This window comes from Oryctolagus cuniculus, chromosome 7 (assembly GCF_964237555.1).
Source record: "Oryctolagus cuniculus chromosome 7, mOryCun1.1, whole genome shotgun sequence".
Classification (NCBI taxonomy): domain Eukaryota; kingdom Metazoa; phylum Chordata; class Mammalia; order Lagomorpha; family Leporidae; genus Oryctolagus; species Oryctolagus cuniculus.
In genome coordinates this window covers 40,753,793-40,780,625 of record NC_091438.1, presented here as the reverse complement: position 1 = coordinate 40,780,625, position 26,833 = coordinate 40,753,793, and the positions used below count along the sequence as shown (strand labels likewise).

Sequence of the window (26,833 nt, the reverse complement as noted above, 5' to 3'; positions counted from 1 at the left end):
TTCTTTTTACTGCATTTTGGAAAAATACTTCAGAAATATTATCTTGTTCTTTTAATCACTTCAATAATATCAGTTTTGTCATTTAATGCACTCTTGAACATACTATTCCATCAATTTATTTAATTTTTGGGACAATTTTAGATTATTATTAATTAATTTTATCTGACAGAATGAGGGACATAATGGAGGAGATCTCGCATCTTCTGGTTCCCCCTAAATGCCTATAATAGCTGGTTGTGGGCCAGGTTAAAGCCAGGAGTCCAGAACTATATCCAGGCTTCCCATATATGTGGCAGGGACATCCAAATACTGGAACCGTCACTTCCGGATCCCAGAGTGCACCTTAACAGGAAGCTGGGATTGGGAGTGGAGCTGGGACTCCAACCCAGGGTCTCTGATACAGGATGCAGGCATCGTGACTCAGTATCTTTTGGTGTTACATCTAAGAAATCATCATCACATCAACAGTCACAAAACTCTTTTTTTTTTTTTTTTTTTTGACAGGCAGAGTGGACAGTGAGAGAGAGAGAGAGAGAAAGGTCTTCCTTTGCCATTGGTTCACCCTCCAATGGCCGCCGCAGCCTGTGTGCTGCGGCCGGCCCACCGCGCTGATCCGAAGGCAGGAGCCAGGTGCTTCTCCTGGTCTCCCATGGGGTGCAGGGCCCAAGCACCTGGGCCATCCTCCACTGCCTTCCCGGGCCACAGCAGAGAGCTGGCCTGGAAGAGGGGCAACCGGGACAGAATCCGGTGCCCCGACGGGACTAGAACCCGGTGTGCCAGCGCCGCAAGGCGGAGGATTAGCCTAGTGAACCGCGGTGCTGGCCTAATAGTCACAAAACTTTATCCGTTTATCTTCTTCTATGAGTTTTATAGCTTAAGATCTTATACTTAGATATTTAACTTATAATGAATTAATGTTTGCATCTTGTATAAGCTAATTGTCCAATTTCTTCATTTTGTGTGTGGGTATCCAGTTTTGTTAACATCACTTGTGGAAGTGTATGTTCTTTCCTCATTATTTTTATTTCTCTGATATCTATTTGATTTAAAAAAGATAACTACATATGAATTAGTAATTACTGACAGTTCTCAACTCTGATGCAATCTCTTATGGCTTATGAATGGTTTATTTTCATTAACTATAACACATTAAACATAAGCATTTAAAATTGCCTTTCTAATAGTTTCAGCACTGGAGTCATGTCTAAGTTCAGTTCTGTTGATTTTTAGTTTATTGATAGAGTGCTATTGATGGAGTGACATGTTCAGAAGAATGATATAAGCTAGAGTGAGTAATATGTTGTTTTTTTGTCTGAAAATGGACATGCTTGTCATTTTGCTACATTTATGGTGTGGGGGCGTGAGTTAATCTAGTCACAAGTTAACTGGGTTTGTGTTTTGCTGTTGTCCCAATGGACTTCAAATTCTTCTAGCATTATTTTTATAGGATGTGCTGGTTCACCAGAATGTTTTCATTAACGTCTGCTCTTGCAGGTGGTGGTGTTTCCTTGGTGGTGTGTCCTAAGGGGATCAACACCATGCCCTTGTTTCTCCTCTAGCAGTGCACTGCTCTGGTGACCTGATTGCTACCCTGCTTGGGAGAGAGGGTAGGGGTATTACCTTTTGTTCAGATTCAGTGCTGTTTTTAGGTAGACCACTTGCTTTCAGCTCCTAGTATTGGAATATAAATGTACTTTCCTTTATCCTAGCACATTTGGATTTCAATAGTCTAGTATAAGGCTGCTTTCTTTCCTTTTTTTTTTTGACAGTCAGAGTTAGACAGAGAGAGAGAGAGAAAGAAAGGTCTTCCTTTTTCCATTGGTTCACCCCCCAAATGGCCACTACGGCTGGCGTGCTGCGCTGATCTGAAGCCAGGAGCCAAGTGCTTATCCTGGTCTCCCATGTGGGTACGGCACCCAAGCACTTGGGCCATTCTCCACTGCAGAGAGTTGGACTGGAAGAGGAGCAACCAGGATAGAATCTGGCGCCTGACCAGGACTAGAACCCGGGGTACTGGCGCCGCAGGCGGAGGATTAGCCTAGTGAGCTGCGGCACCAGCCCAAGGCTACTTTCTTACCCCTTTCCTTTTTTTTTTTTTTTTCTTTCAGGTAGCAGCAGTGGGTTTTTACCTGTGATTTTTAAGAATAATGAAGACTTGGCATTCATTTATAATGTAACACAAGGCAAGGGTAGGGCATTATGAAAAATAAAATGGAGGAACTAGTGCTGAGTCACAGATTTGATGGTGGTGGGGTGATGTGAGAGATGTGGCAGCAGAAGAAAATATACTAGGGAATAATCCAAAATGCCAAGTGACAAAAGTGAGTGGAGACATGAGAACATCAGGTAGTGTAGTGGGGAATTGTTTAATTTCACACATTTCTCTCTTTTTTTATTATTCATTTGAGAGGCAGAGTTACAGGCAGAGAGAGGGAGAGACGGAGAGAAATGTCTTCCATCCAGTGGTTCACTCCCCAAATGGCTGCAAAGGCTGGAGCTGAGCTGATCTGAAGCCAGGAGCCAGGAGCTGCTTCTGGGTCTCCCACATGGGTACAGAAGCCCAAGCACTTGGGCCATCTTCTACTTCTTTCCCAGGCCATAGCAGAGAGATGGATTGGAACAGGAGCAGCTGGACATGAAGTGGTGCCCACATGGGTTGCTGGTGTTGCCACGGTGCTGGCGCCAATCACACATTTCTTTTATGAATGAACAAAAAAATCCCCAGTGTCTAGCTGAATTGTCAATGCCACATATGGCTTGTTCCATAGCAGGCTAAAAAAGGATGTTAAGCAGCATGGAAATTGGTGACACAGAGAGAATCTTGGAGCCAGATAACAGTCAGATAACAGCACAGGGGAAATGAGAGACTGAGTAGGAGGCTGAGCATTTTGGGAAGGAGCAGCTGTTCCTTGTCACAGAGAGGCGAGGTTTGCCTGTTGGTTGCAAGAGGAAGTCAGAATAGAGATATTGTGGGGTAGGTTTGCTTAGAACAGAAATCAAAGATCAACTTTTTTGAGAGAAAGAAACAACATCTGAAATGCTGTTTCTGCTGCTTGCATTCCTGGTTGCTCTCCTCCCAGGTGGGGACACAGTTGGTAAGGACTCTGGCAACAGCCCAGTTGGGTAAGAGGTTGTGTATGTCGGGGGGATGGTGGTTTCCTCAGCATATACTTGGGTAGTGTGAGATTCAGGCTGGTTCCATGGTGGGTGTTGCTGACTCTAGGTCCCTGTGCTGTTCTGAATGTGTTATAAATGAGGGAATCCCAAAGCAGGCAAATGTGTGCTAAGGTAGCAATGATTCCCCTTTTCTCCAGTTTCTGAGTTTTCCCCAGGCAGGCATCTTTTTTTCTTTATTTTCTTTTCTTCTCAGTGATCTTTCCCCCTCCATATTCTTTTTTTTTTTTTTTTTTTTTTTTTTTTGCCACAGAGTTCAAGAAGCCTATCTCTTTTCATGTCATCCAGATATCATCATTTTACAACCGTTCCTGGGCAGAGAACTTGTTCTCAGGCTGGTTGGGTGAGCTGGAGATTTATCGCTGGGATACAGAGTCTGGCAGCTTTGTTTTCCTAAGGTCTTGGTCCAAGGGCAACTTCAGCAGCAAGGAGTGGATGGACTTGGGAGAGTTTCTTCATACACATCTCATCAGTTTTACTCAGGAAACTTGGAAGTATGCCCATCAATTGCAGGCGGAATGTGAGTTAAGTTTCCTCAACAGAGAGTGGGGAGGTGGATGGGTGGAAGTGTCTCATAACTTTATTATTCCTCTAGGCTCCTAACTTCTCTCTCTTCTGAATATTACTCTACTGTCCCTACAATAAAACTGCAGTCACCCATTTCTGGGCAAGGGATTTTTTTCAGTTGCTGGTTCTTCAAAACCATCAAGTCTTCTTCTATTTATGATCTCCTCTCTCATTGACCACTGAGTTGTCCTTCATTATATCCCCTTAGAGGTGTCCTGTGTTCACACTTTTCCCTGGCTTTCAGCAAAGCACCCTCAGCTTCCTCACTCTTTTTTTTTTTTAAGATTTATTCATTTATTTGAAAGAGTTACACACAGAAAGAAGGAGAGACACAGAGAGAGAGGTCTTCAATCTACTAGTTCACTCCCCAGATGGCCACAATGGCAGGAGTTATGCTGATCCAAAGCCACACTGATCCGAAGCCAGGAGCCAGGAGCTTCCTCTGCATCTTCCCACGTGGGTGCATGGTCCCAAGGACTTGGGCCATCTTCTACTGCTTACCCAGGCCATAGCAAAGAGCTGGATTGGAAGTGGGGCAGCTGGGACTCAAACCAGCGCCCATATGGGATGCTGGCACCGCAGGCGGTGGCTTTACCTACAGTGCCACAGCACTGGCCCCTGTTTCCTTACTCTTGATTGATTCCTTGAAGTGATTTTCTTCTGTATTCTGGCTCTTCAACTGTCTCTGTATATTCATTGTGATCTATTGCATTCCACTCACTCTAGATTGTTATAACTTCAACTTTCTCAGACTAAGACCTTCCTTCCTTATTCACACTATTCACAACATCTCTTTGAACAATTTCCCCTACTGCTCATGACATTCTTTTCTTTTTCTACCTCTTACTCAGCAATTCCCCTTTCTCTGCACCTCTGATCTAAGCAAATTTGTCTCAATTCCTCAAACTTCCAAACACCTCCCTTCTGTCTATACTGTCTTTTGCCTCTGCTCTTTTTTTATTGATTTTTTTTCTTCTTTATTCCTCTAATTCATCACCCTCTTTCCCAGATCCTTTTGTGTTGCAAGTGGCAGCAGGCTGTGAGCTGCACTCTGGGGAGGCCTCAGTAGGCTTTGTACAGGAAGCTTATCAAGGCACAGATCTTCTGAGGTTTCAGAATAATTCGTGGCTGCCGTCACCAGAGGGTGGAAGTAAGGCCCAGGACGTCTGCAGACTACTCAACAAGTATGAAGGCCTCAAGGAAAGAGTACACTGGCTCCTCAGTGACACCTGCCCACGTTTTGTCTTGGGACTTCTTGATGCAGGCAAGGCTGATCTGCAGCGACAAGGTGGGTTGCACATCCTACTGCCAAAAAACTATGCTTTGGAAAATCAAACTTTGCTACAATCACCTTCAAATTTAGGGTCAGAAAGTCCCCTTACCTTGCCCCTAGAAGTGATAAAGACGTGTCTAACTGATGCGGAATCTGAACCTGTAAGGGTGTTAGAGTCCTTGTCTGAATAACTTTCCCATCTTCTGCAGTGAGGCCTGAGGCCTGGCTGTCCAGTGGCCCCCGTCCTGGGCCTGGCCGTCTGTTGCTGGTGTGCCGTGTCTCTGGCTTCTACCCAAAGCCTGTGCAGGTGATGTGGATGCGGGGTAACCAGGAGCAGCCAGGCACCGAGCGAAGTGATATCCTGCCCAATGCTGATGGGACGTGGTATCTCCGAGTTACCCTGGACGTGGAGGCTGGGGACGCGGCTGGCCTGTCCTGTCGGGTGACGCACAGCAGTCTAGGAGGCCAGGACATCGTCCTCTACTGGGGTGAGGAAGAACTGGGGCCCAGGCTGGAAATAGGAAGAGGTGGTCCTCAAATGCAGCTAGAGGGACAGCTGAAAATTTTGAGACTTTTGTGATTCCAGATCTAACTTGAATAAAACTAATCCACAGAATAGAAGGGAAAATGAGGGATGAAGATATAAAAGAGAATATTGGGGGTTAGAGGAAGGATCATCTTTGAGGAACAGTGAGTAAGAAATAATAAGAAAGGAGAAAGATGATGTAGATAACTCAACTGAACAGAACGCAGTGGTTCACAGTGGAGCAGGGAGTGGGTGGGGTACAACAGGGGTGGATTTTCAGTAATATCCCTGGTGTCTGCCCAAATCCACAGAACATCACACCTCTATCGGCTTCATCCTCCTGACAGTAATAGTGCTCCTGGTTCTTCTAGCAGGCCTTGCAATTTGGTTTGGGAAGCGATGGTGAGTTCTTGGTACTCATCTCTTGTACCCTCCCACTGTTCCCTCACTGAGCTTCCTCTTTGTGAAAATTCTCTCCCCAGTTCCCCTTCTCCTCTCATTCCTCTACCCTTGTCCTCCTCAAGTCTCACTTCCACCCTATGCCAAGTGACTTCCGTCTCTGCTCTCCATGATTCATTTTAGGACACATAACTGCTCTCCTTGCACTGTTGCCTCTTTGAAATGAGAACCTAGCAACCCAGCAACTTGGAGTATACCTGAACACAACATGACAATGATGTCTTTAATTCCCTCTATAAAACTTTTATTGTTGTTTATTTATGTTTAATGATCAGTTTTCAATACCAGATAAATGTAATGTAGCTGGATTTGTTGTTCTGACCTGGGTTCTGGAATTTTAAAATTCACGTTTTAGCTCTTAGTAGAGTGGTTCTTAGCAGCCTTCTCCTGTTCAGATGCTAGTGGGTCATCAGGCTTATTTCAGATGTCACTTCCTCCAGAAGTCCTTCCCTGATTCTCCAGTGGGAAGCAGTTTCTCCATAGTCTGAGCTCCTGCCGCTTCCACAATGTATTTTGCTATCTGTACTCCTTACACTTTATCGACTTTTTTGCAAGTATGTACGTAATTTCCCCTACTACCTTTACAACTAAAGTTCAGCTTTTAAATATATATATATATATATATATATCCAGGGTGAAGTGCCTTGTCTGCATTTCACTCATTAAAATATGTCAAATTTGGGGCTGGCTCCGTGGCATAGCAGGTGAAGCCACTGCCTACAGTGCTGGCATCCCATGTGGTCCAGCTCTCTGCTATGGTCTGCAAAAGCAGTAGAAGATGTCCCAGGTCCTTGGGACCCTGCCCCTGCATGGGAGCCTAGAAGAAGCGCCTGGCTCCTGGGTTCGGATCTGCTCAGCTCTGGCCATTGAGGCCATCTGGGGAGTGAACCAATGGTTGGAAGACCCCCGACCCTGCCTCGCCTCTGCCTTTCTATAACTCTGCCTTTCAAATAAATAAATAAATCATTAAAAATGTTAAATTTATGGAAAATCTATAGTCATTTCTATTATTTTCTTTACTGACCTCTTTGTAGTTGTTGAAACATTTTATGTTCCTGTTGTTAAAAACCTTCTCATTTGGCCAAGAAGCTTGATACTTTCCTGATTATATTTCTTCTGAACTTCCAAGAAGAAACACAATTCTGCCTTTTACTGTTTGTGTTATTATATATAGAGAATAAAAAAAATGTTCCAAGTATTCTAAACATGAATAGCAAGACAAATCGTGTCTCCTTGCTATTAGTGTGGTTCAAGGACAGGCAGCAGAGATGCAGGGTAGCATGGGGAGGGCCTCTCTGGCATGAATGGGTGCTGCGCATGACTCCAGCCAGAGTCCAGGTTGATGGCAGTGATGCTGCGAGAGGCATACAGGGACAGCACATCCCGTCATGGCCATAGGTTGGGCTGGGCTGCTGAAGGTCTCAGCCATGATCTGGGTCATCCTTTCTATGTTGGCCTTGGGGTTCAGGGGGGTCCCTGTCAGCAGCACAGGGTGTTTCTCAAGGATCATGTGTGGTTTGGTGTAGAAGATGTGGTACCCAGGTTCCAAGATCGCAGAGTAGCGACAGGACGATCTGACTCATGTGGGGCAAAATTAATATTTCAAAAAGGGAGAAACTGCATGCCTAAGATAAAGCTGTGGGAAATCCACAATGGGAAAAATACACAGTCCAGGTCCTTCAACAAAAAAGCAAATAAGAATAAACAACAACAACAACAAGCAGCAGCAGAGGCTTGGACCCAGGGAGGAGAATGCTGGCCCTGGCAGACCAGGTGAGGGGGGAATCTGTGGGCCCGCAGCGCTGTGGACAGCAGTGGGAGCAGGAGCTCCATGAACTGCTTTGGAAGCTCCACATGAGACCCCTGGGACGGCAGAGGCTGGAAAACAAAAATAAACAAGGAGTGTCACACCTCTCTTCCCTCCCTCCCCTCCCCCACCCTGCTACAGCGGTGACCTGCAGCCAGCCAAGAGAAAAGGGTCATGCCATTTTGTTTGTTTGTGTTTTTGCTTAATTGTTAAATTAAGAACAAAAGTCACTGTGCACTAACTTCTCATGCAGGACCTCTGTCTCCTAGGAGTTGTATCTTGAAACTCAATAGTAAAACTTGTTCTCAAGAATCAGTTCCTTTTAGTGTATTAAGTGGAGGATATTATTATGTCTCATAAGTTATAGCTATGTCTAAGAGCTCACAAAAGATATACAACTCTTGGGTTCTTCTTTAAAGATAATTAAGTTTCTAAAAGGAAAGAAGGGGGAAGAAGGAAGAGAAAAGAGGAAGGGAACAAAGAGCAAAATCACCTTTGAGAAACACCAGCTTTGAACAACCCTTGTCTGGACTGTTGAGGAACAGATTTCTTAGTTTTTTCATTTTACTTTTTTTTCCCCTTCCTTTTTCTTTCTCAGACTAAAGAGGAGAGGGAAGAGGAGGAGGGGTGGGAGGGCAGATAAAGTGGGAAGATTTGCTATGTTCTAAATGTTGTATTTATGAGATACATATAAATAAATAAATAAATAAATAAATAAATACAAGAAGGTGTGGTGTCCAATGTTCCCAGTGTCCTCTGCAGTTCATGACAATGCTGTGTGCACTGGGATGCTTCAGGGTTAGTATGCTGCGCTTGCTCTGAGCCTCATAGCCCTCATGAGTCCTTTTTACCCAGCCCACCATCATGCCCTGATGCCAGGGAAGTGGGTGCTAGACCATGGTGGGGAACACAACACGGTGATGTCCTCCCTACAAAAGCCAGTTCTGTATAAGCCAGAGCCATTGTCGATGACCAGCTTGGCGATTTCTTCTTCTGTTGTATTGCTGGCAGAACCAGTAACAGAGAGGCAGAAAAACACGGTGCACACTCATGGTGGTGAGTGAGTGACAGATTTCTGAACAGAAAACTTAAAGGTGAAGAGAGAACGTAGTCTAAGTTCTAAGAGATATAGTCCAAGTTCTAAGAAAACAAACAAAAAACCCTGTCAAGCTTGAGTCCCCAGTGAAGTTGAATGAAATAAAAACCTTCCACGATGAGCAAATATTACAAGTGATAATATAGAAATAGAGAAAGCCAATCTCCATCATGAGAGTGTGAATGTAAGAAATCAATTAGCAAAACAGTAGCCAACTTCAAAACAAACAATAGGAAATTTAAACGAAAAATGGCAGGACAAAGTCATTGCTTATTGATAATAACCTTGCAGACAAATATACTAAAATTTTAATTAAGAGATACAGATTAGTTAAATGGGTAAAGAAAAAAAAAAACAACTAGGTGCTGCCTAGAAGAAACACATTTCATCAGTGAAGACACACAGACTGAAAGTGAAAGGATATAAGGTTACATTCCTGGCCAGCGCCGCGGCTCACTAGGCTAATCCTCCGCCTTGCGGCGCCAGCACACCGGGTTCTAGTCCCGGTCGGGGCGCCGGATTCTGTCCCGGTTGCCCCTCTTCCAGGCCAGCTCTCTGCTATGGCCTGGGAGTGCAGTGGAGGATGGCCCAAGTGCTCGGGCCCTGCACCCCATGGGATACCAGGAGAAGCACCTGGCTCCTGCCATCGGATCAGCGCGGTGCGCCGGCAGCGGCGCGCCGGCCACGGTGGCCATTGGAGGGTGAACCAACGGCAAAGGAAGATCTTTCTCTCTCTCTCTCTCTCTCTCTCTCTCTCACTGTCCACTCTGCCTGTCAAAAAAAAAAAAAAAAAAAAAAAAAAAAAAAAAAAAAGAGATTACATTCCATGCAAATAGAAATAAAAAGTGAGCTAAAGTAGTTATATTAGGCAAAACAGACCTTAAGAGAAAAGCTGTTAAAAGAGATGAAGGTAACTATATAATGATCAAAGATCAATTCAACAAGAGGAGTATTGTAAATTTGTATGCACTTAATACCAGAGCACTCAGTTTTTTAAAAAAGGTTTATTCATTTATTTGAAAGGTAGAGTAATTGAGAGGCAGAGGCAGAGAGAGAGAGAGAGAGAGAGAGAGAGAGAAGTCTTCTGTCACTCCCCAGGTGGCCCCAATGGCCAGAACTGCATCTATCTGAAGCCAGGAGCCAGGAGCCTCTTCCAGGTCTCTCATGTGGGTGCAGGGACCCGAGGACTTGGGCCATCTTCTACTGCTTTCCCAGGCCATAGCAGAGAGCTAGATTGGAAGTGGAGCACCCAGGTCTCAAACCGGCACCCTTATGGGATGCCAGCACTGCAGGCAGCAGCTTTTACCCCCTACACCACAGCGCCTGCTCCGAGCACTCAGTTTTATAAAACAAATGCTAATAGGTTCAAACAGAGACATTAACTGAATTAAAATAATACTTGTGAATTTTTAACACCCCACTTTCAATAATGAACACACCAAGTAGACAATCAACAATGAAACAACGAGTTAACCTACACTGTAGACCAAATGGACTTAATGGTTTGTTATAAAACATTCTATCCCAGAGCTATAGAATACACACTCTTCTCATTGGCACATGGTTTGATCTCTGGGATAGCACATACCCTAGGCCATAAAACAAGCCTCAAAGAATTAAAAAAAAAAATGGAGGGACCACTGCTGTGGCGTAGCGGGTAAAGCTGCCGCCTGCAGTTGCTGGCATTCCATGTGGGCGCCAGTTTGGGTCCTGGCTGCTCCACTTCTGACCCAGATCTCTGCTATGGCCTGGGAGGGCAGTGGAAGATGGCCCAAGTGCTTGGGCCCCTGCACTGTGTGGGAGACCCAGAAGCAACTCCTGGCCCCTGGCTTCGGATCAGCACAACTCCGACTGCTGTGGCCAATTGGGGAGTGAACCGGCAGTTGAAAACCTCTCTCTCTCTCTGCCTCTCCTTCTCTCTCTGTGTATCTCTGACTTTCAAATAAGTAAATAAATCTTTTAAAAAAATGGAAATAATGTGTTTTCTTATATGACCACAATGGAATGAAGCTGGAAATTAATAACCAAAAAAAAAAAAACAAAAAAACAAAAAACAAAAAAACAACTAGAAGTTACACAAACACACAGAGAATGAAATACATGCTTCTGAATGAATGGTGGGTCATTGAAGAAATCAAAAGGAAAATCAGAAAATTCCATGAAGCCAATTAAAATGAAACACAACATAATAAACCATAAAATTCAACAGGAGCAATGTTAAGAAGAAAGTTTGAGGCAATAAGTGCCTATATAAAACAATGGAAATTATCAGATCAATAATGTTAAAGAATATTAAATCTAAAAAAAGTTTTTTAAATATGTACATTGCATTGTTGTTATCTATGGCTACCAATTGTTCAGTAGAACATCAGAACTTGTTTCCTCTATGACAGAGTGCCCACCAATCAACCTTTCCCAGAGCCTTTCTCCTTGCCTCCTGTTCTCTCGAGCATCTGGTAGTCACTATTCTACTCTCAGCTTCTATGAGATCAACGTTGTATGCTCCTCATGAGTAAGATGATGTGGTATTTGTCGTTCTGTAACCGGCTTATTCAATTTAATGTGATGATCTCTAGTTACATCCATATTGTTGCATAATATTCATTTCTTGGATGAAGAGTATTTCATTATGTATAGGTAACAAATTTTCTTTATCCATTCATGAATGAATGAACACCTAGGTTGTTTCCATTTGGTGACTATCGTAAATAGTGCTGTAATAAATATGGGAGTGTAGATGCCTCTTTAACAGACTGATTTTATTTTCTTTGCATATATACCATAAAGAGATTGTTTAGATCATGTGATAGTTCTATTTTTAATTTTTTAAGACACATTAATATTGCTTTCCACAGTGGCTATACAAATTCATATTCCCATGAACAAATGTTCAATATTCACTTTATTTTGCATCCTGGTAGAGTTTATTATTATGTATGTTTTTGACTAATAGTCATTCTAATGGGGATGAGGATAATCTACTATCTCATTTGATTTTGATTTGTATTTCGTGATGGTAAATGATATTGAACATTTTTTCATGCACTTGTTCATTGGTTTTATTCTGTTCTTTGAAAGTAGCTTTATTTTTCTCATTGTTACAACTTGTACAACTATGGGCTACTGAATTATTGCTATAAAAACAGATTTCAAAATCATACTCAAATTATAGGTTAGTAAACTCACCTTCATCTTTGTATTTATTCCCATTAATTTTTTTAAAGTAGATTGTGTGTATGTTTGTGTGTGTGTGTGTGTGTGTGTGAGACAGAGAGAGGGTGAGGGAGAGAGAGAGAGAGAGAGAGAGAGAATCTTCCATCTCCTTGTTCACTCCCCAAATGCCTGCAATATTAGGGGTGGGCCTGGCCAAAGCCAGGAACCTGGAATTCCATCCAAGCCATTTATACAGATAGCAGAGAGACAAGTACTTGGTCTACCATGTGTTGCCTTCCCAGGCACATTTGCGGGAAGTTGCGTTGGAAGTAAAAGAAAACGGGTTCAGACCAGCACTCTGATACAGTCTATAAGTGCTTCATGATTAACCTGCAGCAACACAATCACTGCCCCTTGTATATTCTAAGGTAGGGAATGAAAATGCAATCAATTATTCAAAAATTTATATGAAAAGAAAGATGTTAGAAATCAGAGTCGACTTCTAGAAAAATGATGAGTGAAGTATTTTATAATATTTTTTGGGTCAAGTAATTCCTAAATCGAGAATGTAGCTTCATCTGTATTGAATATAGGAAAGCACTGTAAACTAAAACATAAATCAAAGAAGATTAATGTTTATGTGCTGAAGATTTTCAGCACACACATTTACTAATTTTTAGTATGATAAAAGAACTGTGCTTGCTATTTAATCAGCTCAATGCAGGAGATATTTCACAAAGGCTACTGGGATATTTGTTAGAAGTCATCTATGCAGAACAAAACCATGCATGTGAATCCTTTAATGGAGCTCATATGAATGGCCTTTGGCTTTGGAAATTAGGGCATGACCAGCGTCTTTGACCTGATTGTGTGCAGTGGCCTCCATAGGTGATCATGACTGCTTTTACATGCTGTGTTGCTGCCTCTTTGCAGTAGTGGCCTGAACACACAGCTCTAGGACTTCATATCTGGCGGCCGTTTGAAGGTTTTACCACAACAGCTTGCTGCTACTTGGAATGGCTGATTTTATATAGACAAGTGCCTCAGGTCAGTTCTGAGGACACAGATACAGATGGACATCTTCCGGAGAATGTTTATTGGGAGGAGGCGGTGTTTTCTGGAACAGCACAAGTAAAAGAGAGGAAAGCAGGACAGAGCAGAGGGAGAAATTTAATGACACAGTTTCAACAGAGGACTGGACCCATCTCCTAGAGTTCGGCAGCTAGGATAGCTCACCAGAGCTCTCCAGACAGTTCCTAAAATGGGATAGTAGAGTCAGACTTTTACCTTCCACGTTTCATGTGGGATTTTCCCCCAGGGAAGGAGTATCTCGAGACAAAGTAGCTCCTTCATAAAGAGGTGATTTTTGGGGAGGGACACATTGTGTGTAGTTAGCAGTCAACACTTGCTGAAACTCAGGAAATAGCATATTTGGCTTGAAAAATATAGATGATGGCTGACCATAGAATCTGCTAGAATGAGACTGGAGATCATATGGAAGTAGGGATTTACTTGTTGGACCTTAAATACGTGCACAGGCCCCACTTAACAGGATCTGTATTGAAAACACAGGCCACTAGGCCAAAGGAAGTCTTGGGAAATATGCTAAGGGTTTTGTAAGCAATGAGATTCATCCACACTGCCTCAGCAAGAATGGCTGAGACAAGGATTCTATCAATGGAACAGAGAGCTCTTAGACAGAGTTTCTGGTAGATATGTTGATCGAATGCTTGTAAATAAGCTGAAACAAAAGGGAGAGTGAGTGCGTGCTTCTCTCTTTTTGCATACAACTTTCCACTTCCACACTCAGAGGACAACAGGTTGTGTTCAAGTGTGGTCATAGGAACAAGATCTTAACATGCAGTTTTTAATGGGATCCAAATATCAGAATTTAAAGAACATTTGTGGCTTTTTGGCTTAGATTTGGAAATTATAACATATAAACTTGGAAGAATACAAAGTTGGACATTTGTTTAACATACTTTAATTAAAAATACTATAAATGTACATAATTAATGTTGTTTTTTCTTTGAAAATCTTTCCAACAGTGGTTTGAATGTTGTATATATTCTTATCAGTTAACTTAAATATATGGAATATATTTTTATGTCTTAATAAATTTTTATACTCCTTTCTATGTATGGATCATAGAATATGATTTATAATATCTTATACTTTACATTATCATGATTGGAAAATCTTTTGTTAATTGTTTTCATATGAAATTTCCTGATGACATCATTTCGTTTGGGACGCCTTCATCCCTTTTATCACAGGCTGATGACTTGCTTTCACTAAGTTCCTCTAGCATCCTATCTGTAGTCTCTTAATCTGTTGCAGCGTCAACACTCTCAGTCAGATACTTGTTCTACAACTTCTTTTTTTAAAAAAAGATCTGTTTAAGAAGAGACACAGAGAAAGTGATCTTTCATTCACTGTTTCACTCCCCAAACGACCAGCTGAAGCCAGGGGCCTGCAATTCCATCCTTGTCTTCCACGTGGGTGGCAGGGACCAAAGCACTGTGCCATCTTCTGGTGCTTTCTCAAGTGCATTAACAAGAAGCTGGATCAGAAGTAGAACATCTGGGTTTTGAAGCTATGCTCATATGGGATGCTGGTGTCACAGGCAGTGGCTTAACCTGCTTTGCCACAATGCCAGCCCCTATAACTTCTTTTGTATTAAATCTAAATCTCATTTCTAGCATTGCTTCTTGTTTTCTCTATGTTTTTCTCTTTGTTGCTCTATTTCTATATTCTATAATGCATTCATGGATGATGTCTCATGGGTTTATTACTGGGACATGGAGTGACAACATAGCTATATGCTTTGGTGTCTTTGAACAGAATAGACTGTGAGTCTCTGACAAACTTTGAAATAAGTACCACAATTAGCACTGATTATGATGTACATTTCTTATTTTTATAGTGACTCCTGGATGGAAGAACTAGCAGTAAAATGTGTCAGGCAAATATCACATACACTGTGGAAACTGTAATTTCAGCCATATTGCTGGAAGATTGATGTTATTTAACTAAAACTTGGTACCTGAAATTTTTGTATATTGAAACTGCAAAGCAAAGACTGCCTGTATCAGAAAAAAGAACCTTTCATTGATTGTAGATCCCTGGAAATTAGTTTTGTATTTGCTTCTGATGCTACAGTGCTATTTCAAGGTAAGAACCGCTGCTGCTTTTTTATTGCTAATTTCTTGTACTTACGCCTTTTAAGATAAGAAGGTTTTTCTTTTTTTAAAATGCAAACTAAACTCATTTAAGGATATACATGTGATTGAATTTTTAAAAAAGCAAGAAACACAAATTCTATCCAAATCCTAAAGTGACCATAGGGTTTCTTGTTATCTTTGTAGTCAGTTGGAAGGATTTTTTCCCTCGAGTAATTTCACTGAGGGCGTGGTAGTCTTGTGGGCAAACAGGGTCCCAACTTGGGCTTTTTCCAGAGCTTCTCTCCATGCATCAACGAATTCAAGGTAAAGGCTTAAAGGAGTGCAGGGAAGCAGGATTTACTTAAAGAAAAAGAACACACTCAAGAAATAAGTGCAGACAACCTAGAAAGAGGAAAAGAGAATGAATAAGAAGGCCCCAGCAAGGTTTGGCTCATCAAACCCCAAGGTTTGGGCCATCCTTTTACACTATTAGGAGGCAAATAGAGTGGTGTCTGGGATGGACTTAATTGAACATTCTAAAAGGTGAAGTTTGACCTGGGACTTGAATACTGCTCATTTCTGAGCCCTTTTCTTGGGCAATATCAGAAGTGCCATGGTGTCAGGTACATGATGGGAGTGGGAGTATCTCAATGGTAATTTTATTATAATAACTTTATAGTGATCTGAAGGTCATTGTTGGGAAACATCCTGCAACCAAATTGGCTATTTCTAACTGGCATGGGTTCTAAGTTTGCAACATTGTGGAATTTGTGGTTTCAGCTACTTGGAAAAGTAGGGGTGCACAATAAAAACGGTTTGGGTGGTGCAGAGGAAGTAAAGAAAGTTTGGATGGGTCAGACAGGGCTGTCACATAAGCTGGGCTGTGCTGTCAGGGAGGGTTGACTGTGGCTGTTATCATGTGGTGGGTCACACCACTGCCCAGGTCTCAGGATGGGACCCTTTCCCTGGTGTAGAGGTGAGAGGGAGGGGGACACAAGCTAGAGACAGGAGCTGCTGCTGGAAGTCAGGAGGGAGAGAGAATGACTTGAGACAGAGCTGAAGGGGAAGTAAAAGGGCCTGAAAGGCATGGGGCATGTGAGTAGGGGAGACTGTGGGGTTTGTCTTGTAGGGAAGTGGGCAGGGGAGAAAATTTCTGTTGGTGGAAAAGAGGATGACATGATGGGACTATAGGGTAGGGACCTGACTTCCTTTCTCTCTCTCTCTCGCCCCTCCCCATTTCACAGGGAGAAAAATTCACCCAGTGCGTGGGGGGGCTTAGGAGAGAGTCAGATGAGAAATCAGGCAAAGGTGTACTTGAGGATGCCCATGGTCTCAGCAGCAACAGGGCAAGGAGATGGAGCTTGGGGAAGCTGATTACAGGGGAGGAATATGGGACCCCACAGGCACAGCTGAGGGCCCCCTTCAGGCTGGTCTCCAGTTACAGAGTCCCACCCACCTCAGCTTACTCTGTGCCAAGAGGCCAATATTACAACTTCCTCTTCTCCCCATTGCATCTCATATCAACTTCAGATTCTTTGCTCTGAAAGTATTCATCAGCATGACATGTTCACCAGTTTTCCTCCCTCCCCCTCCCTTTCTGAGGATTGATATTCACAAGTCTTTTTTTTTTATCTTTTATTTAATGAATATAAATTTCCAAAGTATGACTCATGGGTTACAATGGCTTCCCCCCCCCATACCGTCCCTCCCACCCACAACCCTCCCCTTTCCCACTCCCTCTCCCCTTCCATTCACATCAAGATTCATTTTCGATTATCTTAATATACAGAAGATCAGCTTAGTATACCTTAAGTAAGGATTTCAACAGTTTGCTCCCACACAGAAACATAAAGTGAAAAATAATAGATGATTTTTTTTAAATGATGATGAAATCAGATCAGACCTATTGTCATGTTTAATCCCAGTGAGAGTCAAGTTGGGAATTGATAATTTCTTTCTTTTTTTTTTTTTTTTACAGAAGATCAGTTTAGTGTACATTAAGTAAAGATTTCAATCGTTTGCACCCCCATAGAAACACAAAGTGAAATATACTGTTTGAGTACTCGTTATAGCATTAAGCCTCAGTGTACAGCACATTAAGGACAGAGATCCTACATGAGGAGTAAGTGCACAGTGACTCCTGTTGTTGACTTTAGATATTCACAAGTCTTTGCATATTCAATTGACCTGCTTAAAGGGTTGGATTATTTGTCAAGACAGTGACTGAAATATCTTAAGCACATCACTCATATGACCAGGTTAGCATTTAATGCAACAGTTCTGAAACAGAGGAATGAATAGGTTCAGAGAGATCGCATGGATTGTGAAGGGAAGCTCAGGACTGTGGCAATGACATAGGTCATATACGATGAAAGCAGAATTAAGTATCTGTGAAGTTAGAGGGGCGAAGCCAGATTTTAGGATTATAAATAAGACCTGGTGACTATAGGGAGCAATGGAGGAGTGTTTCCCGAGAATGCAGGTTTCTAGGTCTCTGGGTGATTGGATGTGTATTCCCATGGCAGGAGGTGAAGGTGTGTGACCTACTCTTCTAGCTGTCCTGAGAATTTATGCTAAATAATTTTATTTCTTTCCTCATCCCTCACTCTTTCCTATAGGAATGGGATAAATTATCTCCTGGGTGAATCTGAGAGTGAAACTAGGCAAGTCTTTCTCAGCACTCTCTGTCTAACTCTTACCCTTGAAGCCATGTTGCTCTCAGAAGCGAGTTCTGTCCTTGTGCTTACCTGTCACAGGAGCAGTTCTGCAGATGCGGGGACTTAGGGTTTATAACTAAGGAACTGAATTAGTCTTCTTGGGCACCCTGAATGGCACACAATAGTCTGGGTGTTTGAAAAACTGAAATCTACTGTGTCACCATTCTGGAAGCTAGAGGTTTAAGATTCAGGTTCCAGCAGATATAGTTTCCGGTGAAGCTCACTTTCTTTCTTGTAGACAGGTGCCTTCTTGTTGTGTGTTTGCATGATCTTTCCTTGCAGGTGCATACAGTGATAGAAATAGAGATACATATAGATATGGATATAGTGACAGGTTGAGGATGGAGGGAGGGAAAGACACACACACACAAACACACACACACAGAGAAAGAGAGAGGGAGGGAGAGAGAGAGCGAGCGAGCTTGGTGTCTCTTCTTATAAGGACACCAAATCCTCTTAGATCAAGGACAAATTCTGACATTATTTAACTTTAATTTACTTCCTTAGGGCCGGCGCCGCGGCTCACTAGGCTAATCCTCCGCCTAGCGGCGCCGGCACACCGGGTTCTAGTCCCGGTTGGGGCGCCGGATTCTGTCCCGGTTGCCCCTCTTCCAGGCCAGCTCTCTGCTGTGGTCAGGGAGTGCAGTGGAGGATGGCCCAGGTGCTTGGGCCCTGCACCCCATGGGAGACCAGGAAAAGCACCTGGCTCCTGGCTCCTGCCATCGGATCAGCGCGGTGCGCCGGCCGCGGCGGCCATTGGAGGGTGAACCAATGGCAAAGGAAGACCTTTCTCTCTGTCTCTCTCTCTCACTGTCCACTCTGCCTGTCAAAAAAATAAAAAAAAAAATAAAAAAAATTTACTTCCTTAGAGATCACCATACAACCACACTAAGGGAAGGGCTTCGACATATGAACTTTTGGGGGACATAAACATTCAGTCTATAACTCTCAGTAAAGCCACTCCATTTGGGGCTCCGTTGTATCAGAAATAAAGGCTGGCAATGTATCGATCTATCTCATGCTGTATTTATCTCATTTGGAACAGAATTCAGGGTGGGAAAAATGCCACTTGATGCATTAGCCAGTATAGCTAAGTGATGCTGCTGTTATAAATAAACTTTAGGGTCTTAGAGACTTAACCGAAAGGATTATTTCTCATGTAGTCAAACTCCGTGTAGGCCAGACATTTCTTCTCTAGCTCTCTAATGTCTTCCTTTTTTGTTTAAAAGTTATTTTTGTTTATTTCAAAGGAGGTATAGAGAGAGGAGAGAGAGAGAGAGAGAGGATATCATCCATCTATTGGTTTACTCATCAATGGCTGGGATTGGGTCAGGCTGAAGCGAAGAGCCTGAAACCCTGTCTCCTACATTGGTGGGAGGGGCACAAGTATTTTCACCATCTTCTACTGCTTTCTCAGTTGCCTTAGTAGAGTGTTAGATTGGAAGACTACCCAGGGCTTGAACCAGCACTCTGAAATGGGATGCCAGCATTGCCCATCCTTCTCCTTCATACTTACCTCATTTGGAACAGTTGATCTGTACACTGGGACTGCAGGGCAAGATGATCAGAGCAGATGATTTAAATAGCCAGGCCTGAGGGAGCTTTCACATCCAGCACCACATTCTATTGCCCAGAACTCAGTCCCATGGCCCACCCTGATCGAAATGAAGTAGAGGAGGCCGGTTTCCGTGGCTCAATAAGCTAATCTTCCACCTGTGGCGCCGACACCCCGGATTCTGGTTCCGGTCGGGGTGCCGGATTCTGTCCCGGTTGCCCCTCTTCCAGGCCAGCTCCCTGCTGTGGCCCGGGAGTGCAGTGGAGGATGGCCCAAGTGCTTGGGTCCTGCACCTGCATGGGAGACCAGGAGAAGCACCTGGCTCCTGGCTTCGGATCAGCGCGGTGTGCCAGCTGCAGCGGCCATTGGAGGGTGAACCAACGGCAAAGGAAGACCTTTCTCTCTGTCTCTCTCGCACTGTCCACTTTGCCTGTCAAAAAAAAAAAAAAATTAAAAAAAAAAGAAAGGGAGTAGAGGAATCTGTCTTTCCTGTAAGTCCAAGTAGAGAAAAAGTAACAAACACATATCATTTTATCTCCTATACTTCGTAAACGTTCCAAATAAGAGCTTGGCACTGACACCAAGACATGGACAATGATGAGATCTGGGGCCTGTGAGTATCTGGAGAGGACTTCATTTGAATGCTGTCCATAAAGGTTCATAGTTCTTAGAAACTGGCAAATAACTGTGGACATAACAGGAAGAGCTCTTAGATAGTGACTTCCAGTCTCATCATTATTGACAGGTGTAAGATATAATGTGTATTAAATCATAATGTTTCAAACAGCAAATATATAATAAAACAAAAATTAAAATGAAACAATGTTACAAATGGGATTTTGCATGATTAATCCCCTTAATAACTTTAGTTCAGAGGTGGAGGGAAAACAGGAGACATAGCAGGAGGCCTGAGGTTGAAGATATCTTTTGGACATATGCCCAGTGGTGGGATTGTTGGATCATACGGAAATTGTATTTCTAAACTCTGTGCCACTTCCCATAATTGCTGATATTTTATATTCTCACCAACAAAGTGTAAGACTTCTTGTTCCACATCCTTGCCAGCATTTGTTGTAGTTTGTTGTTCTGCTAATAGCCATTATGACTGAGATGAAGGGAATCTCATTGTGGTTCTGATTTGTACTTCTCCAGTGGTTAGTGGTATTGAGCCTTTTTTCATGTACTTATTGACCATTTGTATTTCTGCTTTTGAAAAGTGTCTGTTGAAATCCTTTATCCATTTCTAAACTGGGTTCATTATATATTTAAATGTCTGCTAGAATTCAGCAGTGAAGCTGTCTGGTCCTGGGGTTTTCTTTTATGGGAGGCTCTTTATTATTGATTTAATTTCCATCTTTGTTATTAGTCGTTTTAGGTTTTCTGTGTTTTTATGACTCAATTTTGGTAGGTAGTGTGTGTCTAGGAATCTGTCCAATTCCTCTAGGTTTCCCATTTTGTTGGCATACAGCTCTTTGTAGCAATTACTGATGATTTTTTTTATTTCTGTGTTATTTGTTCTTGTATTTCCTCTTCCATCTCTAATTTTATTGATTTAGGTCCTCTCCCTCTTTTTTTTTTTGGTTAGTTGTATTGATAATGGATCAATTTTATTTTTTCAAAAACCAACTCTCTTCATTTCACCAATGTTTTGTATGTTTTTTTTTGTTTCAATTTTGTTTATTTATTCTCTAATTTTGATTATTTCTCTGCTGCTACTAATTTTGGGTTTGGTTTGTTGTTTTTCTAGGTCCTTGAGATGTACTGATAGCTCATTTATTAATTTCTTCATGTAGGCACTGATTGCTGTAAATTTCCCTCTTAACACTGCTTTTTGCTGTGTCTCTTAAGTTTTGATATGATGTACTATCATCTTCATTTGTTTTCAGAAATTTTTTGATTTCTCTTCTGATTTCTTCTATGACCTACTGTTCATTCAGGAGTATGTTATTCCATCTCTTTGTTTTTCCATATGATGTAGAGATTCTTGATTTGTTGATTTCCAGCTTTCTTCCATTGTGGTCAGAGAAGATGTAATGCTGGACAAGTAGAGACAAGTCTTTCAATTTCTGTTTGTTATGATGGCTAAACCTAAAATTCACATGAAATCTCAAGGATCCTAGTTGGTCAAAATAATTTACAGAGAGAAAAACAAAAAATCAAACAAAGCTGGAGGCCTCAAACTTCCTGATTTCAAAGCATACTGCAAAGCTAGAAGCAGAAGGATACTGCCAAAAAGATAGACTTCTAAATCAATGGAACAGAATGCAGAGCTCACAAATACATCCTTATATATACCATCAAATGATCTTTGACATAATGAGGAAAGGATTGTCACTTCAACAAATGATTTAAGAAAACTGGATAATCACATGCAAAAGGAAGAAATTGGACCATTAATTTATGCCACATATATATAGCCTCAGAATGGTTTAACTACCTAAATGTAAGGTCTTAAACTATAAAACTCCTAGAAGAAGGTATAAGGATAAAATATCATGACCTTGGATTTGATAATGGTTTCTTAGCTAGAACATCGAAACATAATAATTAAAAGGTTCAGGTGGGACGCTCATTCTATATCAGAGCTATTGGGTTTTAGTCACAGCTCCAATCCTGATTCCAGCTTCCTGCTAATGTGCACCCTGCAATGCATAGGTGATGAGTCAACTGACGTACTGAGGGAGTTGCAGACACCCACATAGGAAACCTGCATTGGGGCTGCTAGCTGTTGAACCAGACCCAGCACCAACTGTTGCATACATCTGGGGAGTGATCAGAAAACTTTATTGTTCTCTCTGCTAATAAAATTAACTCGTAGGGCCAGCATTGTGACGTAGTGAATAAAGCCACTGCCTGTGCTGCTGGCATCATAATTGTTTCTAATATATGTGAATTCAGTGGGCCTGCTTTGAAAAAAATACTTTCTCCAAAGAGGATTTGATTCTTCTTGGTATGTTAGAAATTTAGGCTCAGCATGATTGTTCTAGTCCTTGCTTTGACTTCCTCTTCATTTCAAGGATTAATAGTTCCTTGAGACTTGCCATAGGACCCTCAGATGTGGAGTGAGGCTGGGCATTGTGATTCAAGCCGGGTAGCACTTCCCACTACTTGAGTGACCAGCTTGACTTTGCCATGAGTTTGTAACTCTGATCAAATACTTTAGCTGGCACATACATTGAACTGTCACCAACATTTGTAAGCTGGAGTCTTTGCCTTCCTTTATTTGTTTCTATTTGATTTCAGGTAGTCTACCCTTGCAGTTCTGCCTTAAGTCTACCTACCAATTCTGCCTTAAGTTCCCTGGTACCCATGAGGTGAGACTAGAATGAGGTCTCTGGTAAGTATCTCAAAATGCAAGGGAGAGTAGGTAGGTACCTGCCTGGTCTTTTATGCAGTGTGGAAATCTTGGGGCCTCAACAACCTTCTCTGTGTGGTTTTGTGCTTGTTTGAGGGAGAAGGAGGATGCTATGATTAACATGAGACCATTTCATTTACCCCTTCACTGTGATTTTTATTGAGCACACAGGTGACTAAATCATATCACTATGTTTTAGTGTTTTGCTCAAAAATTAATTTTTCTGTAAATCATTGCTAGTTGATCTTTCTGTGATGAAGAGCTGAGTCTATCATCTTGCTAACCTCCCTTTCCAATTATTTTACTGGAATAGATTATTATTATTAATAGAAGATCTATTTTTGGTAATGTTTATAGGGGTTGAAAGGAGTGTTTGTCAATCTATTCTTTCTGCTATTGTTGTGCATAGTTTTTATTTTTTACTTTTTAGATTTATTTATCTGAAAGCAGAGTTACACACACACACACACACACACATGCATAGAAAGAGAGAGAGAGAGAGAGAGAGAGAGAGAGAGAGAGAATCTTCCATCACTGGTTCACTTTCAAATGGCCACAATAACTGGGATAGGGCAGGCCAAAGCCAGGACCCAGGAGCTTCTTCTGGTCTCTCACATGGTTGCAGGGGCCCAAGTACTTGGGCCATCCTCTGCTGCTTTCCCAGGTACATTAGCAGGGAGTTGGACTGGAAGTGGAGCACCTGGGACTCGAACCAGTGCCCATATGAGATGCTGGCACTGCAGCCTGTGGCTTAATGCACTACACCACAGTGCTGGCCCCCTGGGTGAAGAGCTTTATATGCCGTACATTGATAGTGTTTCAAGATCATTTACATTCTTACTGATTTTCTATTCTGTTGAATACTAATAAAAATGTTGAAAAGTAGACAACTGTAATTTTGGATTTGTCTAATTATTCTTTCAGTTTTTGCTCATGTGTTTTTTGCTGTGTTTTTAAGTGCAAACGTAGTGAAGATTATTTTGCATTTATTAGGAAACTGATTCCTTTATCATTACGTAATATTCTTCTTAATCCATGATGTTATTTTTCTTTTTTTTATTTTTTAATTTTTTGACAGGCAGAGTGGACAGTGAGAGAGAGAGACAGAGAGAAAGGTCTTCCTTTGCTGTTGGTTCACCCTCCAATGGCCGCCGCGGCACGCGCGCTGCGGCCGGCGCACTGCGCTGATCCGATGGCAGGAGCCAGGAGCCAGGTGCTTTTCCTGGTCTCCCATGGGATGCAGGGCCCAAGCACCTGGGCCATCCTCCACTGCACTCCCTGGCCACAGCAGAGAGCTGGCCTGGAAGAGGGGCAACCGGGACAGAATCCGGCGCCCCAACCGGGACTAGAACCCGGTGTGCCGGCGCCGCTAGGTGGAGGATTAGCCTAGTAAGCCGCGGCGCCGGCCCGATGTTATTTTTCTTGATATCTACTTGTCTGATATTAACACAAGACATCAAGCTTCTTTAAAATTAGTGTTGCATGTTATAGTTTTTCCCCTCTACTACCATTTTTAGTTGTTTCTTTATATTACAATGTATATTGTAGATGACATAAAATTATTATCTGCTTCTTTTTTAAAAAAGATTTATTTATTTATTTGAAAGTCAGAGTTACACAGAGAGAGAAGAAGAGGCAGAGAGAGAGAGAGAGAGAAAGAGAGAGGTCTTCCATTGGCTGGTTCACTCCCCAGATGGCCGCAATGGCTGGAGCTGGGTCAATGCAAAACCAGGAGCCAGGAGATTATTCCAGGTCTCCCACATGGATACAGGGGCCCAAGGACTTGGGCCATCTCCTACTGCTTTCCCAGGCCACAGCAGAGAGCTGGATCGGAAGTGGAGCATCTGGGAATTGAACTGGCGTCCATATGGGATGCCAGCACTGCAGGCGGCAGCTTTACCCGCTATGCCACAGTGCCGGCCTCTATCTGCTTTTTTTTTTAAAAAAAAGATTTATTTATTTATTTGAAAGCACAGAGAGGCAGAGGCAGAGAGAGAGAGAGAGAGAGAGAGAAAGTCTTCTATCTGCTGGTTCACTTCCCAAATGGCTACAAGGGCTGGAGCCAGGAGCTTCTTCTTCTGGGTCTCCCACGCAGGTACAGGGGCCCCAAGCACTTGTGCCATCTTCTACTGCTTTCCCAAGCCAAAGCAGAGAGCTGGATCGGAAGAGGAACAACCAGTACTTGAACTGGTGCCCATATGGGATGCGGACACTGCGGGTGATTGCTTTACCTGCTACATCACAGCTCTGGTCCCTATATCTGCTCTTAAAATCCAATCTGAAAATATCTGTCTGATAACTGTTGTGTTTGACAGCTTCATTTAATATAGATATTGGTGTTACTGTATTAAAATCTATAATCTTGCTTACTTTTTTCTATTTGTTCTATATAAAAATTTTCTTTTTCTTCCTCTATTGGATTGGTTTTATTGATTCTGTTATATTTTCATTAATTATTTTTTATTTATGTCTCTTCAAATTGCTTTTAATGGTGGCCAGATTTTACAACTATATTTTTAATTAGTTGAAGAATACATTCAAATACTTATATTTATTTTCTGATATAAATACTTTAAAATTTGTCCATTCTCCATTCCTATTATTTCAGCTACCACTGCCATATGTAATACTTCTACATATATCATTACTTTGGAATACACCAATGATCTTTTTACTTCATGTAGTCAGTTATGTTTTAGAGCGACTAACACAAGAGAAATAGTTTATTTTCATTATACCTTTTCTAGTACTTCATTTTCTTAACAAAGAATTCAGTTCAGCTTCAATAAACGACTCAATCGTTTATTTAAGTGTCTTATAGCTCATGTATTCTCATGATAAATTCCCTGTTTTGGTAAGAAAAGAGGCTTTGTTTTTGAAATTTATCTTTGAAATATGTTTTAATGGGTGTTGAATTTTGATTTGAACTTTTCTATCTCCGTGTTTTCAAGACATCTCTCCATTCTCTTCCAGATTCTTTGATTTCTTATGATAGTACTGCCTTAGTTCTTTATGTTCTACATGTAAACTGTCTTTTTTCCATTCTTCTGGCTGCCTTCAACAGATTACTTTTCTTTTTATATTTGACTAATGGCAGTTTTAAAATACTTCTTGGTGTGTGCAGGTGTGTGTTTTGTATTTACCCAGATTGGTATTTTCAGAGTTTCTTAATTATGTGGTTTCGTACCTTTATCTAATTTTAGAAAAAAACTTTATCATTGTTATTTCAAAGTTTTTTATTTGATTACTGTTTATTGTTTTTAACCCCTGCCTATATTTCTGCTGAACTAGGATTTTTTTTTTTTTTTGCTTTTTACTTGTTGAACCTTTTATTTAATGGAGCCTTAAGCCTTTGGCTATAATGTAAATTAAAAATATGCTATCTCAGAAATAAAGAAAAAAAAGAAATGGAGAAGTAGGGAGAGAGGAAGGTATGTATCATTATATTGTTAGAATTATACTATGAACTACATTGAATTGTACTCTGCATTAATGTCACATTAACATGAGAATTGATGAGAAAAAAATTTTTCTGTCTCCTAAGTTCACTTTTTTTTTCTGAGATTTCAACTAAAGTTGCTGTGACATGATCTAGTTACCTGTCCTATTGGTCTTTGTCTCTTTGAATTGCAGCTTGAGCATTTTACATTGACTATCTTCAAGTTCACTAGTTATTTTCTAGAATTTATCTAATTTACAGATGAAATCATTGAGTGCACTCTATTTTCCATGTTTTTATTTATATTACATCTGTTTGACTTTCAAAAGATAAATAAATAAGAATTATTTAATAATGTATGACAGTTCTCAATTCTCATGAAATTTCCCATAGTTTATTAATGTATTATTTTCATTGGGACTATAACATGTTAACACGCATTTATTTATAACTTTATTTTAAAATATGTTAATTATTATTTGTAGAGATAACAAATATTTAATTATATCATATTCTAAGGCTTATAGGCTCCACTAAGGAAAATTTCA

The 26,833-nt window shown here is 41.5% G+C and overlaps 1 protein-coding gene across 2 annotated transcripts; it reads left to right on the top strand.

The window, feature by feature from the left end:
• The first annotated feature begins 2,879 nt into the window (after positions 1–2,879).
• On the top strand, positions 2,880–8,426 carry LOC100356376 (T-cell surface glycoprotein CD1a). 2 transcript variants are annotated; one of them, XM_051858493.2, is made up of 6 exons: positions 2,880–3,080; positions 3,428–3,694; positions 4,751–5,029; positions 5,224–5,502; positions 5,852–5,942; positions 6,123–8,426. In XM_051858493.2, exons 1-6 carry the CDS (start codon positions 3,038–3,040, stop codon positions 6,163–6,165), a joined length of 1,002 nt encoding a protein of 333 aa, XP_051714453.1. In that variant the 5' UTR covers positions 2,880–3,037; the 3' UTR covers positions 6,166–8,426. The 2 variants fall into 2 exon arrangements, with proteins under 2 accessions (XP_051714453.1, XP_017201259.1); XM_017345770.3 differs by having other exon boundaries at positions 2,881–3,095; positions 6,123–8,425.
• Positions 8,427–26,833: the final 18,407 nt, after the last annotated feature.